This window comes from Vicugna pacos, chromosome 10 (assembly GCF_048564905.1).
Source record: "Vicugna pacos chromosome 10, VicPac4, whole genome shotgun sequence".
NCBI lineage: Eukaryota > Metazoa > Chordata > Mammalia > Artiodactyla > Camelidae > Vicugna > Vicugna pacos.
Genome location: NC_132996.1, coordinates 36,107,844 through 36,124,799, shown reverse-complemented (window position 1 = coordinate 36,124,799; position 16,956 = coordinate 36,107,844). Strand labels below are relative to the sequence as shown.

The window sequence follows — 16,956 nt, the reverse complement described above, 5'->3', positions numbered from 1 at the left end:
GGCTCATGTAAAATTTCATAGGAATAGAAGCAGATTGCTCTTAAATGATTTAAAATTGTTCATATTATTTGTTAAGCAGTGGGATCCTGAGGAAATTCTGCTATAGGATATTTTTTGAGTAGAAAGAATAGGCTCAGAAGCCAACTTTGAAGATGTTTCTATATCTAGGAATCCATAGGTAGCATTATGGTATATAAAATTTTCAATATATGTTAGTATTAGAATGTTACATGAGTATCCTTTGTTCTTCCAGATAATTAATAAGTAACTTCTTGTGTGATTGGTTCTAATAAAGTATTGGCATTTGAGGAGATCATTACCTGTCAGGATCAATCCTAGCTGGAGTAAGCTAGTAGGTGGAATTTTTCTCTGGGATGTCTCCTGCCCTTCCTTGCTATCCCAATGGATAGATACTTGGTGTCTACCTTTCCTCTTCAAGCAGAGGGTCTTCCCTTCTTGGAAAAAAAATATTTTCATATTTCTCTTTTTAAAGATATGAATTATTTTATCTTGTCCCCTGGAAATGGTAACATCTAATATAATATTGGTAGAGGCAGATCACTAAACTTCTCTCTTTTTCCAGTAATGTCTCTTTTACATGAGTTTCCCAAGATCAGTGTTACCACCTTTGGTATCTACCCAATTGAGGATCAATACACTTCAGCAGTGGAAATTTCAAGTCAAGGAAGAAGGAAGGTAATATAACATGTTAGGGAGTATCTTCAAGACTCTTTGGAGTAAGACCTAGTGTTTGCAAAGAATTCCCACTGAGACCAGTGTATTCAACAGAAATAGTAGAACATCCTCATGACTCTGTTGCATGTCCTTACCACTAACTACATTGTTTCTCATTTCTTCCTGTTTGGCTCCCATTTTAGACTATAGCTTTGGCACTTCCCTGGCTCCTGGGTTAGCGATTAATGTTTCTGGATTCAAACTACCACCTTCCCTCCTTCCCAGCTGTAGACAAAAGTAGCATCTTGCTTCTGGATTACGGATGGAACCTGTGGTTTCTGGGTGATTCTATATACCTCTCATTTTAATTTTTCTCAATCAGTTCATTTGCACAAGGATTGTACAGTACGTGTTTTTGTGTTGGAGAGGAAAGGAGGGTGGAGGTGGGTAATGAAGGGAGCCAAAACAAGCCAGTTGGGGAAGATATTTGAGAGGACCCTGTGAAGGTACTCATGTAACATCAAGTAAGCAGCTGTTAGTTCTGAATAGGTGTGTGTATAACACTGCCAACTCAGGGCAAGCACCATGTGGGCACTGGGTCCATCTGCACTCAAGCTTCTGTATTTATTGAGTGCTTACTCTGTGTCAGATACATAATAGGCTACTTAAATGCATTATTTTATCATCTAGTACTTTCCTGTTAAAGTATCCTTTAAATTTTAAGCATCCATCCAAACTCACATTTTTTACAACATAAAGTAATACATAGTTATTTTTAGAACTTTGTGCCAATAAAAGTCTCAAAAAAAGGTAAAATTCTTTCAGATTATTAAATCAGCAAATATTTAGCGAAGGCCTCCCATATGCCAACCTCTGTTTATTTTAAACATCTTTTTATTGAGTAATAGTCATTTTACAATGTTGTGTCAAATTCCAGTGTAGAGCACAATTTTTCAGTTATACATGAACATACATATATTTATTGTCATATTTTTTTTCGCTGTGAGCTACCACAAGATCTTGTATATATTTCCCTGTGCTATACAGTATAATCTTGTTTATCTATTCTACATTTTAAAATCCCAGTATGTCCCTTCCCACCCCCTGCTCCCTTGGCAACCACAAGTTTGTATTCTATGTCTATGAGTCTGTTTCTGTTCTGTATTTATTTATTTATTTATTTAGATTCCACATATGAGTGATCTCATATGGTATTTTTCTTTCTCTTTCTGGCTTACTTCACTTTGAATGACATTCTCCAGGAACATCCACGTTGCTGCAGATGGTGTTATGTTATCAGTTTTTGTGGCTGAGTAGTATTCCATTGTATAAATATACCACTTCTTCCTTATCCAGTTATCTGTTGATGGACATTTAGGCTGTTTCCTTGTCTTGGCTATTGTAAATAGTGCTGCTATGAACATTGGGGTGCAGGTGTCATTTTGAAATAGGATTCCTTCTGGATATAGGCCCAGGAGCGGGATTCCTGGGTCATATGATAAGTCTATTCCTAGTCTTTTGAGAAATCTCCATACTGTTTTCCACAGTGGCTTTCCTTGCTTCCCTCTCCCACTCTTAATGATTTAGGTGTCTTCTTTTACAATTTTGTGTTTATTCTATTTGTAATTCATGGTAGTTATCACCTTTCCAGTTATGAGTTTTCATTTTTGTAGCATCCTGCTTCTTTTCTATTTATAGTAGACCTGTCAATATTTCCTTTAGCTTGGGTTTAATGTTGCTCAACTCTTTCAGTTTTTACTTCTTTGTGAAGTTCTTTATCTCTCCTTCTATTCTAAAGGATAGCCTTGCTGGATAGAGTATCCTAGGCTGCATCTTTTTTTCATTCAGGACTTTGAATATATCTTGCCACTCCCTCCTGGCCTTTAGTGTTTGTATAGAGAAATCAGCTGAAAGCCTTATGGGGGTTCCATCGTAACTCACGCTTTGTTTTTCTCTTGCTGCCTTCAGGATCATTTCTTTATCCTTGACTCTGGCCATCTTGATTATGATATGTCTTGGTGTGGGTCTGTTTGGGTTCTTCCTGTTTGGGACCCTCTGAGCCTCCTGTACTTGGATATCTGATTCTTTCTTTAGGTTTGGGAAGTTTTCAGTCATGATTTCTTCAAATACCTTTTCAATCCCCTTTGTTCTTTCTCCCACTTCTGGAACCCCGATTATGTGTAGATTGGCATGCTTTATATTATCCCATAGGTCCCTTATATTGTTTTCATTGTTTTTTATTTGTTTTTCTCTCAGCTGTTCTGATTGGGTGCTTTTTGTTGTCCTGTCTTCTAGGTCACTTATTCGTTCCTCTGCATTATCTAGCCTGCTTTGCACAGCCTTTAGGTCAGCTCTCATCTCAGCAAATGAGTTTACTAATTCTACATGGTTCTTCTTTATAGCTTCTATTTCATTTTTGACATATTTTATATCTCTAAACACTATTTCTTTTAGTTCCTTCAGTACTTTGATCAGTCCTTTTTTGAAATCTTGATCTAGCAGGCCATCAATGTCTATTTCCTTGACTGTGCTTTCAAGGGATTTCTCTTGATCTTTTAATTGGGAGTGGTTCCTCTGCTTCTTCATATTGCTCATAGCTCTCTGGCACTGTGGCCGGTGGGCAGGTGGGCCACTCCCCCTCCTGATGCCTCAGTCAGATGCTGCGCTTGGGCGAGGCAGGTGGGCGGATTGTGGCCCCTTCCAGCACCGTGGTCAGGTGCTGCGTTCCTGCCAGGAAGGTGGGTGGCGGCCCGCCCTCTCCTGGTGCCAGTCGCTCCACTGCTCTGTGCAGCTTCCCACTCCGCTTGGGTCAGCGCTCCGTAGGTGGGCTCGGGGAAGACCGCGGAACAGCCCCACCCCTGCTCTGCGCCAAATCTCATCTCCTTGTTTGTCTTGGTGGCGCGAGTTATCTGAGGTGCCAGAGCAGAAGGATCCTATCTGCCTTGGGCTGTAAACAAGTCTCAGTCCTGCCTAGGAGGTTGCGGAGCCCCCCAGGTGTGGATTCAGGGCTCGGCCCCACCCTTGCCCAGGCGATGAGCACAGAAGGAGATGGCGGCTGTGGCTGCACCCCACCTCTCTTCTCGTGAGAAGTGCCAGTAATGGTGCCGTGGGTCTGAGACAAAGGCTATGGCACCCCTCCCCCCTGGGCACACCAGACTCGTTGCTTTGCTTTTTTTTGCAATTTATGGGGGAACGAGGTTGTTCTGCCCATATCCCCTCCCAGCCATGGCGTGCAGCCCCCCGCAGTCCCCCGTGGCTGCCTCAGTGCAGCCACCCCAGTCCTCCGCCCGGCTCGGGCAGCCCGGCCCGGCCCCAGCTGCCGGCTTGCATCTTGGGCTGGGTGTCATGGGGACCCTTTGTGCCCGTTTAACTTAGTTCTGTCAGTCAAGGGGTGCTTGGGGCAGATCTGAGCCTCGAAAGCTCCCCCTCCGTCCTGCTGGCCTCTCGGTTGCAGAGGGGAGACCCAGTGAACAAGCGCTATTCCTCCTTTGCCACTCCCTCCTCGCGGGACCGGTCCTGCACTGTTTTGGTTTTTCTTCTTTTTTCCTTTTCTCCTACCAGATTTTTGGCGTCTTTGTCTTTTGAAGAGGGTGATGTTCTGTCGGAGTTCGGCAGGTGCTCTGGTTGGCGGAGTGGGCCCACAGATGTGAATTTTGGTGTATTTGTGGGAGAGAGTGAGCTACAAGCGTCCTTCTACTCTGCCATCTTGCTTCTCTCCCCAACCTCTGTTTTAAGAAAGACAGAAAACAAATAAGATAATTTCAGATAGTGATCAATTCATTGAAGGAAAATATATTGAGTAAAATGATAGAGCCAGTGTTGGAGTGTGTATGTGTGTGTGTGTGTGTTTGTGCCTGTTGTGGTAAGAACTGGATATTCTAGATTGGATAGACAGGGTATGTGACTTTTAGGCTGAGACTCAAATAATAAAGATTAGCCATGTGAAGATCTAGAGATAAAGCATTCCAGATACAGGAGAAAACAGATGCAAAGGCCTTGATGAGCTTGGCATGTTTAAGAACAAAGAGAAGGCAAAGTACTGGTGAGCAGAAAGAGAGGGGGAGAGTGGAAAGAGGAGAGGTAGAAAGAGGTCACTTTGTCACGCCTCTTTGGCCATGGTCAGGAGTCTGGGTTTTATTCTCCAATAGGAAGACATTGAAGGGTTTCAGGTGGGTGTATGATGTGATCTGTTTCTGTTTTTAAGTGACCATTCTGGCTACTGTGTGGAGAACGAATTTGCTAGAGGTTAGTTAGTGCCATTATCTAGATTCAGGGGATTTATAATAAGCTGGGTGGTGGAGTTGCTGTAAAGACACTGTGAAGCCACAATACAAACGTAAGAGAGATAATTTTTTTTGAAAACGTATTTATGTACGTCTCTCTCTCTCTCTTTTTTTTTTGCATTTCTGAAAGTATAGCATTTTGTCTAGTAGAACCTAAGCATCGTCTCCTTGAGAGATGTTGGGATTTGTTGCAGAAGCACTATAAAGGAAAAGAAATAATATGCAACAATTTTAATCTTTAATGTCAAAATTATAGCAAGAAAGCCAGGCTTTGTGAAAGAATCCTCTAAATTCCGTTAGCTTGCATTTAACATCTCAAAGGTTAGGTCTGAAGAATTAGACCATAGTGTTCCTTCCATAAAGTAGACAGGATAATCCCTCCAGTTACACTTACTATGACTAGCGCAGGAGATGTGCTGCCTGGTGGCAGGAGGGTATGACATAGGGAAATTAAAATAAAATCCCACCACTTGTGGCTAAAATGAGGGTGGAAGTGAGATTGATTGGAAGAGGAGGCTGAGAAGAGGAGAGAACAGGAGAGGCAAGGAGAGGAGAGGTAAGAGGTTATGCTCATGGATTCTCTTCACCTCTTCAGGATTTGCTCTGAGATGGAGGCACTGGAAAATTTAAAATAAATTTGAAGAACAGAGGAGTTCTTGTCCTGATCCCTTGAGACTTTGGAGAGAAATCACTATCCTGCAGGCTTCTTACAAGAAGAGAAGATGCAAGCTCAGTGAGTTGAATGGCCTGGTCAGATAGAGAGAACTTTCAGTATGCTCTGCCACATTCCCTGGGCTCCTTTGTGGTGGGTGTTCTGAGTTGAGGGCCAGTAGTTCTGGCATGGGCTCACAGTAGCAGAAGTAAGATGATGTAGCAGCAAAGGCATGAACTGTGGACAGCCCAGGCAACAAAGAGTGTAAACTGTAGTACCTAGAAACAAGAGAAACTAAGTCACCAAGGAGATGGCACTAGAAACTGAGTGAAGAAGAAATAGGCTGTAATTTCACGCCAAAGGTCAGGAATGAACCAACCATATCTGAGTGGATGGCAGGCTGTGTCTGTGCTGCATGGACCAACTTAGGTATAGGGCCTTTTACTCACCAGTATCACAAGATCATGTAGGCCAGACTCCTCCAACTATAACCCTGGATGCCATCTTGAAGAGGAAAAGGGGAGGAGGTAAATTTAGAGAGGCTAAATTAAATTTAGAAATTCTTTTAAATGAGTGACTTTCATTTCTTTCAGCAATGTTTTATAGTTATCACCATATAAGTCTCTCACCTCCATGGTTAAATTTACTTTTAAACATTTTATTATTTTTAATGCTATTATAAATGGAATTGCTTTCTTAATTTAAGAGGGATTGTTCATTATTAGTATAAATAAATGTGACTGGTGTTTGTGTGTTGATTTTGTAGCCTGCAACTTTGTTGAATTCATTTATTGGCTCTAACAGGTTTGTGTGTGTGTGTGTGTGTGTATAATCTTTAGGATTTTCTACATATATGATCATGTTGTCTGTGATAATTTTACGACTTCTTTTCCAAACTGGATGCCATTTATTTCTTTTTTCTTTCCTAATTGCTCTGGCTAGGACTTCCAGTACTATGTTGAATAGAAGTGGCAAAAGTTGACTTCTTTATGTTGTTCCTGTTCTTAGTGAAAAGGCTTTCTGTCTTTCTTCATTGAGTATAATGTAAGCTGTGGGTTTTTCATATGTAGCCTTTATTTTGTTGAGGTAGTTTCCTTCTAATCCTAGTTTGTTGAATGTTTTTATCATGAAAGGGTATTGAATTTTGTCAAATGCTTTTTCTGCATCACCTGATCATGTGGCTTTTACCCCCTTCATTCTGTTAATGGGATATTGTACAATGATTGATTTTTACAGAGTAAGCCATCTTTGCATTCCAGGAATAGATGTGTGTGTACTTGAACTCATTTTTAAACGAAATCAAATTAAGAATTTTTATGCCCCTGCTAACTAGCTCTTGGGGAACTTGAAAAGATCAAAATAGTTTTAGAGACCAGAGAAACTATATTTCCTCACCTATAATTTACAGTATAAGTGAACACGCTTTAATATACTGTTTCAGTATATGTGTTAGGGAGGGTAGGCGGACAATATACCATAATTATTATAAGATGCATTCTGGAGTCACACTCCTCTGTTCAAATGATGTCTCTGCCACTATAGTTTGATAACCCTGGACAAGTTTTAAACTTATTTTATGTTTCAGATTCCTCAGTTGTAAAATAGGAGTTAAAATAGTTCCACTTTAGGATTGTTGTAAAGATTAAAGATATAATGTTGATAAAGTACTTAGAATAGTCTCTGGTGTATAGTAAGTGCTCTATAAAAGTAACTATTATATTATTCCACTCTGACTAATGAAAGGTATGAGTATTTTGCTGAATCCAAGCTTAAAATCAGATTGCCAGCTAAACTATTTAGTGGCAAGGAAAGCACTTACACTTGAAAAACTATAGGCAGAAACCTTTATACCAGATGAAAGATTGTCAGCTTTATCGTTTGAGTATGTCATCTCATTTACACCTGAAAAGAAAGCAAGATGCCTGTCCTTCAGCGTTCCCTGAGGTAAAAAGAAGTAATCTTCCAATCTGCAGAGATTGCATATAAGTGTAGGAGTCTGACCTTGAAACTGTTCACCTCCAGCAGGAATGAGGTTGTGTGCACATTAAATAGTCACATCTGCCTCTCCTCCCTACTCCAATGGACCTGGTATTATTGTAAATCATATTTGTCTCTCTCCCCTGCCAGCACACAAATGCCTCAAGGTCAAGGTCTATGTCTGACCCTCTCTATAATCCTATATAACATGTGGCCTCAACCTTAGCAGGTATGTTCTGGATTGAATCCCCTGCCTCCATTCTATTTACCTTTATTCTCTGCAGTCTGACACTGAAGAAAAAGCCATAGATAAAATAGATGTAGATTTAAATTCAGACCTTGTTCCCTCACTAGCTAAATAAACTTGAACCAGTAATTTCCTAAGTCCAAGCTTTAACTTCTCACTTAAAAGATAAATAGAAATAACATTTACCTAACAGATACTATGAGAACCAAAAAAAAATGCATAATAAGAAGTGCTGTGGAAAGTGGATTAGATGATCAAAATAATCTTATTTGACTGAATTTTCCTCTCTCAAGTCACCTCTCTAATTCTCAATTTAATTCCTAAACTTTTTTGTTTCTGAAATTTCCAGTCATTTATTTATCTTGGTTTGCCATATCTATGAACTTTTAAAAATTAGTAGATTTCATTTTTTAGAAGAGTTTTATATTTACAAAAAGTTTGACCAGATAGCACAGAGCATACCCATATATCCACCCCTACACACAGGTTCCCCTACCGTCAACATATTAAATTAATGGTACATTTGTTATAATGAGTCAATATTGATACATTGTTATTAATTAAAGACTATAATTGATGCATATTTCCTTAGTTCTTACCTAATGTCCTTTTCCTGTTGTAGGATCTCATCTGGGAAACCATATTACACTTATTTGTCATGTCTCCTTAGGCTCCTCTTGGCTGTGATAGTTCCTCAGACTTTCCTAATTTTTGCTGATTTGACAGTTTTGAAGAGTGCTAGTCAGGTATATTGTAAGATGCCCCTCAGTTGGAATTTGCCTCTTGTTTTCCTCATGATTAGACTGGGGATATGGGTTTGGGGGAGGAAAATCACAGAGGTAGAGTGCTACTTTCATTACATAATATCTAGGGTACCTTCTATCATGACTTATCACTGTTGATACTGACCTTGATCACCTGGCTGGAGCAGCGTTTGTCAGATTTCTCTATAAAGCTACTCCCTTTCCCCTTTCCATACTGTATTCTTTGGAAGAAGTCACTCTACCCAGTGCACACTTAGAGTGGGGAATTAGGCTCCCACTATACAAAGGTATACTTAGTTTTAATTTAAATTTTATAATTTCTTGTGCAATTAGAAAATTCAGAATGAAATTTATGAACATCATAACTACCTACTGCCTCAGAGTTGTTTGCACTTCAGGGGTCTGGGCTGGCAGGTCTTGGAGGCAGAGCTCAGACTGGGCCCTGAAGCTCAATTCTCTCCATGTTTATTACTGGGGACTACTGGTGTGATGTGGACATGTGAGAGGATGGGCAAGGGAAGATTTAGATTTAACATGCATGTTTTGAATGCCAGTTACATGCAGAACACTTTCATATATGATAGTTCATATCTGAAAGCTCATAACTCAAAGGAGGGAAGGCAGTATTCTACTTTGTGATGTGGAATTTGAGATTTAAAAAGTTAAGATGCTCAAACTTAAAAAAAAATCACATGAAAACAAACATCAGGCAGAAAATTATGAGCAGGGGAAATTGCTACTGTTTCTTTGACTGGCTGATTTTAGGAGCTCAACAGATCTTTACTACATTGGATTGAAACGGTAATTTAGAAGGCCCTGTTGGCATTCCTAAACTCAGACCACATCATTTGACTTAGAACTTCACTAATGGAAAATCAATACCCCTTGTCCTGGATTTTTCTTCCCTCACACTATTTTAAAACATAAAGAAAGAATCAAGGTACACAGCCTGTTGGCTACAGTTGGCTATTGGGAAGGGATGTGAAAGATGTATTTTGTTTTCTTTTGGTATCATAAACTGCATATGATATCTACTGAGGGTAAAGGGAGAATGGAGCAAAACTAAGAAGCTATGTATTCCAACTGAAAATTCACATTAACTGAGGAGAACATATTATCTGAACTCCGAATGAAAACACTTTGTCTGAAAAGTATGAGTACATTTATGAGACAATAAAAAATAATATTTATTGTTATTTTTTGAAGTATCATTAGTTACAGTGTGTCAAATTCTGGTGTACAGCATAATGTTTCGGTCATATACATACATTCTTTTTCATATTCTTTTTCATTATAGATTACTACAAGATATTGAATATAGTTCCCTATGCTATACAGAAGTCTGTTTTTTATCTATTTTATATATAGTAGTTAAAATTTGCAAATCTCGAACTCCCAATTTATCCCTTCCTACCCCCTTTCCCCTCTTTAACTATAGGTTTGTTTACTATGTCTGTGAGTCTTTTTCTGTGTTGTAGGTAAGTTCATTAGTGTCTTCTTAAAAAAAGAATATTTAGAACCAATGGTGACATCAGTGGTCTGGTCAGCCCACTGAAAAGGGTCACTAAAAATGTGAGACTTCTTCATTTCTTCATTAAATTGCTATAGCTGTCCAATATCCTTATGGTTCCAAAATAAAAATGAATACTCTCAATTTAGCCTACTACCCCACCTCCGCCGCCACTATTTCTTTAAGAAACAAAGGGTAGAAAGAGATTAAATCTCAGGAGGTTTTGAATGAGGGACACTCAAGGACTTGTTCATTCCTTACCTATGTCATAAGAACATTACAGAGGCATTTGCATAACTAGAAATCTTTTCAGTCAATACAGATCCTAAGTCTTCTCCAAGTGGCACCCTGGTTTATGTTGTGACAAGACAGAGACATTCCTTGCTGTATTTAGAAAGCCAGTCTCATCCCCGGCATCCAATATCTTATTATTTACCCTCAGTTCCCACCTGTAGAGATGCCTCTTTCTGATGTTGAAGACAGTGCTTGTCATCTTAACACTCCTCCATTCCACGTTAACATGGAGAAGGCTGTAAACACATGCAGGGATGGATGCTCATCGATACAATAGACAAAAAGCAACAAATAATATTTATTTGTGAAGGTAGCTACATATTTCATCTTTGAAGGGCTACTCAGGTATAATGGATCCCAGGGTTTATAACAGCTCATACATACAAAGAGATCAATGGCTTATTAAATGCTGCCCATTAGAGAACCACACTCACAATATCTATCAATATAAGATTATGGAGGAAGAAAAGTAAGAACTGAGTATTACCAAAAAACACTTGGAAAATTCAACAATTATTATGTGCTATCCTTTAATGCTTTTTTGCTCATTGTAACAACAGAAAAGTCTGGGGGCTGGTGAACAGGAGGGAGGAAAGTTTTTTCTGGCCAATCAAGAAAAATTCAGTACTTCAATATTCCACATGAGAGCTTAAAGCAAAATTGTAAGTCAACTGCTAAAATAATCCACCATCCAATCTGTGAACAAAATAGGGAATTAGGAGAGTGACAGCTGGATTTCCTGACCCTGGAAGTTTCTTCTTGGTGTTAAGTCCCCAAAGCTATCCTAATTCCTGTTGAACAAACAGAAGGAAAAAGTGTCAGTCTCAAATTAAACCTCCCATAATGCAAGAGGAAATAACACACGGCCCTTTAACCTTCCCAAATGTGAGGGATGCAGTGGGTTGTTTGACCCTAGCTTCAGAGAACTTGAGAGTGCTGAGAAAGGCTGAGCTTTTTCAAAGCAAAAAGTTGTGCTCAGCTCTTCTCTGTCACTGTGACACCAGCCTCTTGCGCCCACATAGCCCCTAGCCCTCTTATTCCTAAATGGTTTCCTTCTATCTAACGTCTGCAGTCCCAGAGGCTGATGGTGCAGATAAATTATGTGCCAAATCTTGGCAGCACTATCTCTTTGTGGGAAGGTCAAAGTAGTACTTTACAAAATCTGAAGGACACAAAAATGTTACTAATGCACACATGAGTTTAGAGAGGACTAGGTGGTACGGTTCCTTGGCATACACACAGAGAAGCCTTCCTTAATTTGTACCACACTTACTTTTTAGGGTCATTACCCATCTCCCCTCTCCTTCCACTAGCACATATTCAGTCTTCATTGCCTCCACACCTCTGCACACGCTTTGTTCCCTTTTGTCCTTTCTCACCTTCTCTTGTGGAAAACTACGTTCATCCTTGAGAACACTTCAGCTTCTCAGTACAACAGTTTCCAACAGCTCCAGGGAAATTTAGTCACTTCTTCCTCTGTGCTTTTTATAAGCTTTTATTCATATAGCAATTGTAACACCTAGCACCTTACATTCCAATTTATGTGTCAAATTTGAGGGCAAGGATCATGTCTCAATCATCAAGTGATTAACACAGCCTCTGGCAAATATCTAGTATATACTCAATGCATTTTCTGAGTGAATAAACATCTGTTCATTTTCATGTAAAAGTAGTTAATAATGTGTTTGTCTTCAATATGAAAATTTATTCTTAAATAAGTGTAATAGGAGGAAGACAGTGAAAGCACTAATTGCATCGCTCCTGGAAGGCTGTCAGTTATGTCAGACTTACCCTAAGAAGGGGGTGAAAAATCTCCAAATTAAAATGTTAAACATGGCTTTATAATAACAATATAAAATGTGTTTATAAAACCATTTCTTTTTCCAGTTCTCCTTCTTCTTCACAGAATATAACAAAAAATGGTACAGAAACTTCAGGTTTAGACTTTGCATGAGAAGGGGACTTTTAAAAGATCAAAACAGTAGATTTTTTTTTTAGTCAAAAAGAACCCCTTGGTTATTTAGTTTAACCCTCTGCTATGTATGAATTTCTATAATGTCCCTGATAAATTCTCACCTAGCTTCTACTTGAATACTCCCAGTGATGGGGAGCTCACTACTTAGAAGGACTACTTAGGAAGGTAGTTGCTTCCTTATTTTGACAATTATTATATCCAAGTTGAGCCCAAATCTGCTTCCCTGTAATTTTTAGCCATTGGACTCAGTACTTCCTTCTTTTAAAAAAAAATTTTATTGGAGTTTTTTTTTAATTTTTAAATTAATTTGGGGGGGGATTAGGCTTATTTATTTATTTTTAATGGAGATACTGGGGAGTGAACCCGAGACCTTGTGCTTGCTAAGCACACGCTCTACCACTGAGCTATATCCTCCCTCCTAGTAATTCCTTCTTAAACCACAGAAAATATTTCTTCTTCCTTATGGTAGCCCTATAAAGAATTAAAAACAGCCATATCATCAACCCAAGTGTTTTCTTTTCCAAGACTTTTCTTTTTCAGTTTCTTTCAGCTCCTCCTGTTATGCCATGTTTACCAACATTTTCACCAGACATATCCTTCAGACATGTTTCAGTTTGTCTCTAACACTTCTGAAATGTAGCCTGGAACAATACTCCAAATGAGGTTTGCCTGATGTAGAGGATTTCCCAGAGCAGCACTAACACGTATCTTTCATTCTCACAGCCTCTGTACAGGTATGTTAAATTTAGACCAGCTCTTCTTGATGTAAAGTCAAACCTTGGCAAGAATTAGCAGGAAAGAGGAAAACATGAAGCCTAGATAGAGCAGAGCTTAGAGTACTGGTCCAATTCTGGTACTTCAGTTGGAAGGCAAGCTGCCTAAATGAACCTTAGATATACCAAGGGGATTCAAAGGGTTTTGGGCTGAAAGACAGGGACCAGGCTGGAGCAATATTTGAAATTAGACAGGTGGCAGCATCTTGCCTCCATTAGGTTTTAGAGCAGGCCCTCCATCACCAGGTGGGGAGCATGAGAGACAAGACTCCACTCCTGGGCAAAGAGGTTGCAAAGGGTTAAGCAAATTAGAGTCAGGATGACTGGGGTTCAAAGAAGGGCTCCATTTCTAAGGGGAAACCGAGATAGTAAGAATCAAATTGGCTCTGGAGTCATAAAGATCTTTGTTGAACTCCGTCTTCTGCACTTTCCAAACCTCAGTTTCTTCATGAAAAAATGGGGCTAATTATAGTATTTACTTTAAAGGATTGCTGTGAAGACTTAGTGGGATAATATATGTAAAGTCTGGCATACAGTTACTGCTTTTCAGATGTTTTTTATTGCAAATTAGAGTGCATAAATAAAATGTAAGTTGAAAGAAATTTTAAAGTAATTTCACTTTTGAAGCCTTTAAAATTATGTACTAAGAGTATGTTCTCAAAATATTTTTAACACTTTAAGAAAAGCATATTTTTTTGCAAGATGATCAGGAATGATATGGATTGGTTGTAAAGTAAGCATAATGTAATATGATTAATTATAATCCTCATCACAATTGTGCCAATATTATGGTTATAACAAATATACTTATTTTCAGATTTTACTTTCAAAGAAGATGATGGCTTTACTATAAATCTTTGAAATCAGTCTTTTTTTGTGATATAACTTCTTTAATGCAGTCAGAATTACAGTTCACTGTTTGTTAGAAATCTTTGCATAAACCCTTTCCCAGCCCCGCACTGTTTTCCTTTTAATATCCAATTATCTAAAATTTAAGAGGAATGAGCACCGCCCCATGGGTGTGTGTACTGCTCTGATCCTATAGTTAAAATTCAGAGAATTGGAAGTGACGTCATCTGTGACAAAAAAGCCCCTCTTGGTGTGTGGAAGACCTATATATAAAAGTCACATCTAAGGGTCCACAGCTCAATTCATCAGCTTTCTCAGGCTTACTCAACTTTGAGTGGCATCAGCTGCTAATACACCTGAAAGAAAATCGTGTCCTAAGACATTGTGTGGTGAGTAATCTTTATTTTCTCTTTTAAATTTTAAATGAGTTCTTTTTTTATGATCAAGCAATTATTTAATGTGTATAATTTCCTGCTAATGTCATGCTGTTTGTTCAAGGTAAAATGTTAAGGGAGGGTTTAAATTATATTTAATACAAAAATGCCACAATGCAAAATAAATTTATGCTACTAAAATACTGTTATATCATTCATTTTTGTGATTAAAGTCTTTTGCAATACCTTGCTTTTTTAAAACTCATCTGAAATGACATGAAAAATAATTAAAATTTGGCATGATATGTTACTAAAATTTTGAAGTGAAACAGCCTAATGAGGAATGAATAATTCTGATTTAAATAACCAACATAAATTCATTATGTTGTGTTAAAATTCTATTTTTCCTGCAGAATATCCTCATAGAGAGCTCAATCTGTGTACTGTAGTTGGGAAAACTCAATTTTACTGCTGAATATTTATTCCCTTTACATAAGGCCTTTTATAATTTTCTATTCTGAAAACTATACATGAATTTTAAGGATGTTTTACAACTGTTTTTCAGCTTTTTAGTGACATTCTGGTAAGATGCTCATCTCTCTATTAAGAACAAGAAAGCAAGGCAGAGACAGTAGCTGAATGTGACAAAGCTAGAGTAAGACACCAATGCTCCTGTCTTCTAGCTACACTGATTATTTCTAACATAAACCAAAAATGAAGAATATTTCTTTCTGGCTCCTTCAATAGCTTTATATTGCACAGTGAAAATAAATAGATTATAATGTTTCTTATGCTACTTTTAAATGATGCAGTTTCTCTTTACGTAGCCACCCTATGTGTATGTTAAAATGGAGAACATTAAGTATTAAGAAAAGGCATTTCTATGGTAATAGGCTTTACAATTGTTGAAATGCAGATTAATTAAAGACTATTCTATTTTGAGATGAAAAGCTTTATAAGCAAAAGAAGAAAGTAGTGAAAATTATACTCAAATAAAGTTGTTAATAAAATAAGCTGAAAAGATACAGGCAAGCATTTTATCTGCAGCCAAGCTCTAGGTTCACATAACAAGTAATTAATTAGATGATGTTTAAATGTTTTGATACATTCTTTTTAATGGTAAGAGAAGTGTATGTTAATTCATAAACATCTCTAAATCAGAACCTATTTTGGTATTTATGGTTGTCACTGCAGTTCCTGAATGAAGTTTACTTACGAAAAAGAGATTTTCTAAGTAAATGAAGTGTTGACAATTTACCTAGTTAAGAGAAGTAGCCATTTTCAAGCAAAATATGAGCATTTAGTCATGACTAACACAAAATGTGGGAAGAAATTCTCAAAAGCAAGCTTTTTGATTCCTCATGTGCTTAACATTTATATATTAAAACTTGAGCAAGAACTCTCAAAAAGATACCTAAGAAAGTAAAACTAATCTAATTTCTAAGTCCAATTATGTGTATGTATAATATGATTAGTAAAAGTACTAATGTATCTGTGAAATAAAGAGGTTGATTCCAAAAGTCTCTCATGAAAACCAATCCAATTAGTTACTGTCACACTCTGTGCAAAGTTACATGGTTATAAATATAAACTACTACAAATATAATTGTATCATTTGAAATATTACAAATATTTTTAAAAACCTCCATTTTGCTTTTTCTTTTAGTGAAGATGATGTCTGCAAAAGACATGGTTAAAATAATGGTTGTCATGTTTGCAATTTGTTTTCTTGCAAGATCTGATGGGAAGCCTATTAAGTGAGTATTGTAGCCTTGCATGGTGAGGTCATGGGAATTGGATTTTTAAGGTTGGCTTTATGATTTGGAAGAGGGCAGCTAAGTGGAGTGATCCTCTCTGATTCTGTTCCCTCCAGGAAGAGATCTGTGAGTGAAATACAGTTTATGCATAATCTGGGCAAACATCTGAACTCAATGGAAAGAGTGGAATGGCTACGGAAGAAGCTGCAGGATGTGCACAATTTTGTTGCCCTGGGAGCTTCTATAGCCCACAGAGATGGTGGTTCCCAGAGACCCCGAAAAAAGGAAGACAATGTCCTCATTGAGAGCCATCAAAAAAGTCTTGGAGAAGCAGACAAAGCTGATGTAGATGTATTAATTAAAGCTAAACCTCAGTGAAAACAAATATGATCAAAGCACTGCTCTAGACAGAGTAGGGCCACAATATTACATGCTGCTAATATTTTCAAGCTCTACTATGATTAAGTGCCAATATTTCTATTATTACCAAACTTTACATGTAATCTGTTGATAGCTGTGATAGCTGCAATTTTAATTGATTATTTTGATTCTACTTTTATTCAATTTAGAGCTCTTTTAATAATTCTGTTTCTATTGATTCTAAATAAATGAAGTTAAGTATTTCTCCCTTGTTATAAAAATGTCTTTTGGTTATGAGTAACACCGATATATTTAAATTGATCATGACTAAGAACAACACAAAATGTGTGTTTAACTAGATGTTTCACATTCTGATGTTTTGAAATTATCCTTTTAATGTTATCAAAGTACCAGGTCCCCAAGTCATCACTAGCTATATACTGTTGTCCTCTTCATTTCAGGAAAG

General features: G+C 37.8%; 1 protein-coding gene across 8 annotated transcripts in view; it reads left to right on the top strand.

Moving 5' to 3' along the window:
- The window catches only part of PTH (parathyroid hormone), a 98,241-nt gene extending 81,656 nt beyond the window's left edge, over positions 1 to 16,585 (top strand). For 2 of the 8 annotated variants that reach the window (XM_072969548.1, XM_072969549.1), the window contains 5 exons: positions 12,918 to 13,111; positions 14,196 to 14,388; positions 14,939 to 15,028; positions 16,040 to 16,130; positions 16,247 to 16,585. In XM_072969548.1, the coding sequence (XP_072825649.1) occupies position 15,028; positions 16,040 to 16,130; positions 16,247 to 16,508 (354 nt within the window). In that variant the 5' untranslated portion in view covers positions 12,918 to 13,111; positions 14,196 to 14,388; positions 14,939 to 15,027 and the 3' untranslated portion in view covers positions 16,509 to 16,585. Of the gene's footprint in view, positions 1 to 673; positions 697 to 5,553; positions 5,692 to 12,917; positions 13,112 to 14,195; positions 14,389 to 14,938; positions 15,029 to 16,039; positions 16,131 to 16,246 lie in introns of those variants that run through there. The other 6 variants (XM_072969550.1, XM_072969554.1, XM_072969553.1 and 3 more) reach the window with 6 other exon arrangements.
- The last annotated feature ends 371 nt before the right edge of the window (positions 16,586 to 16,956 follow it).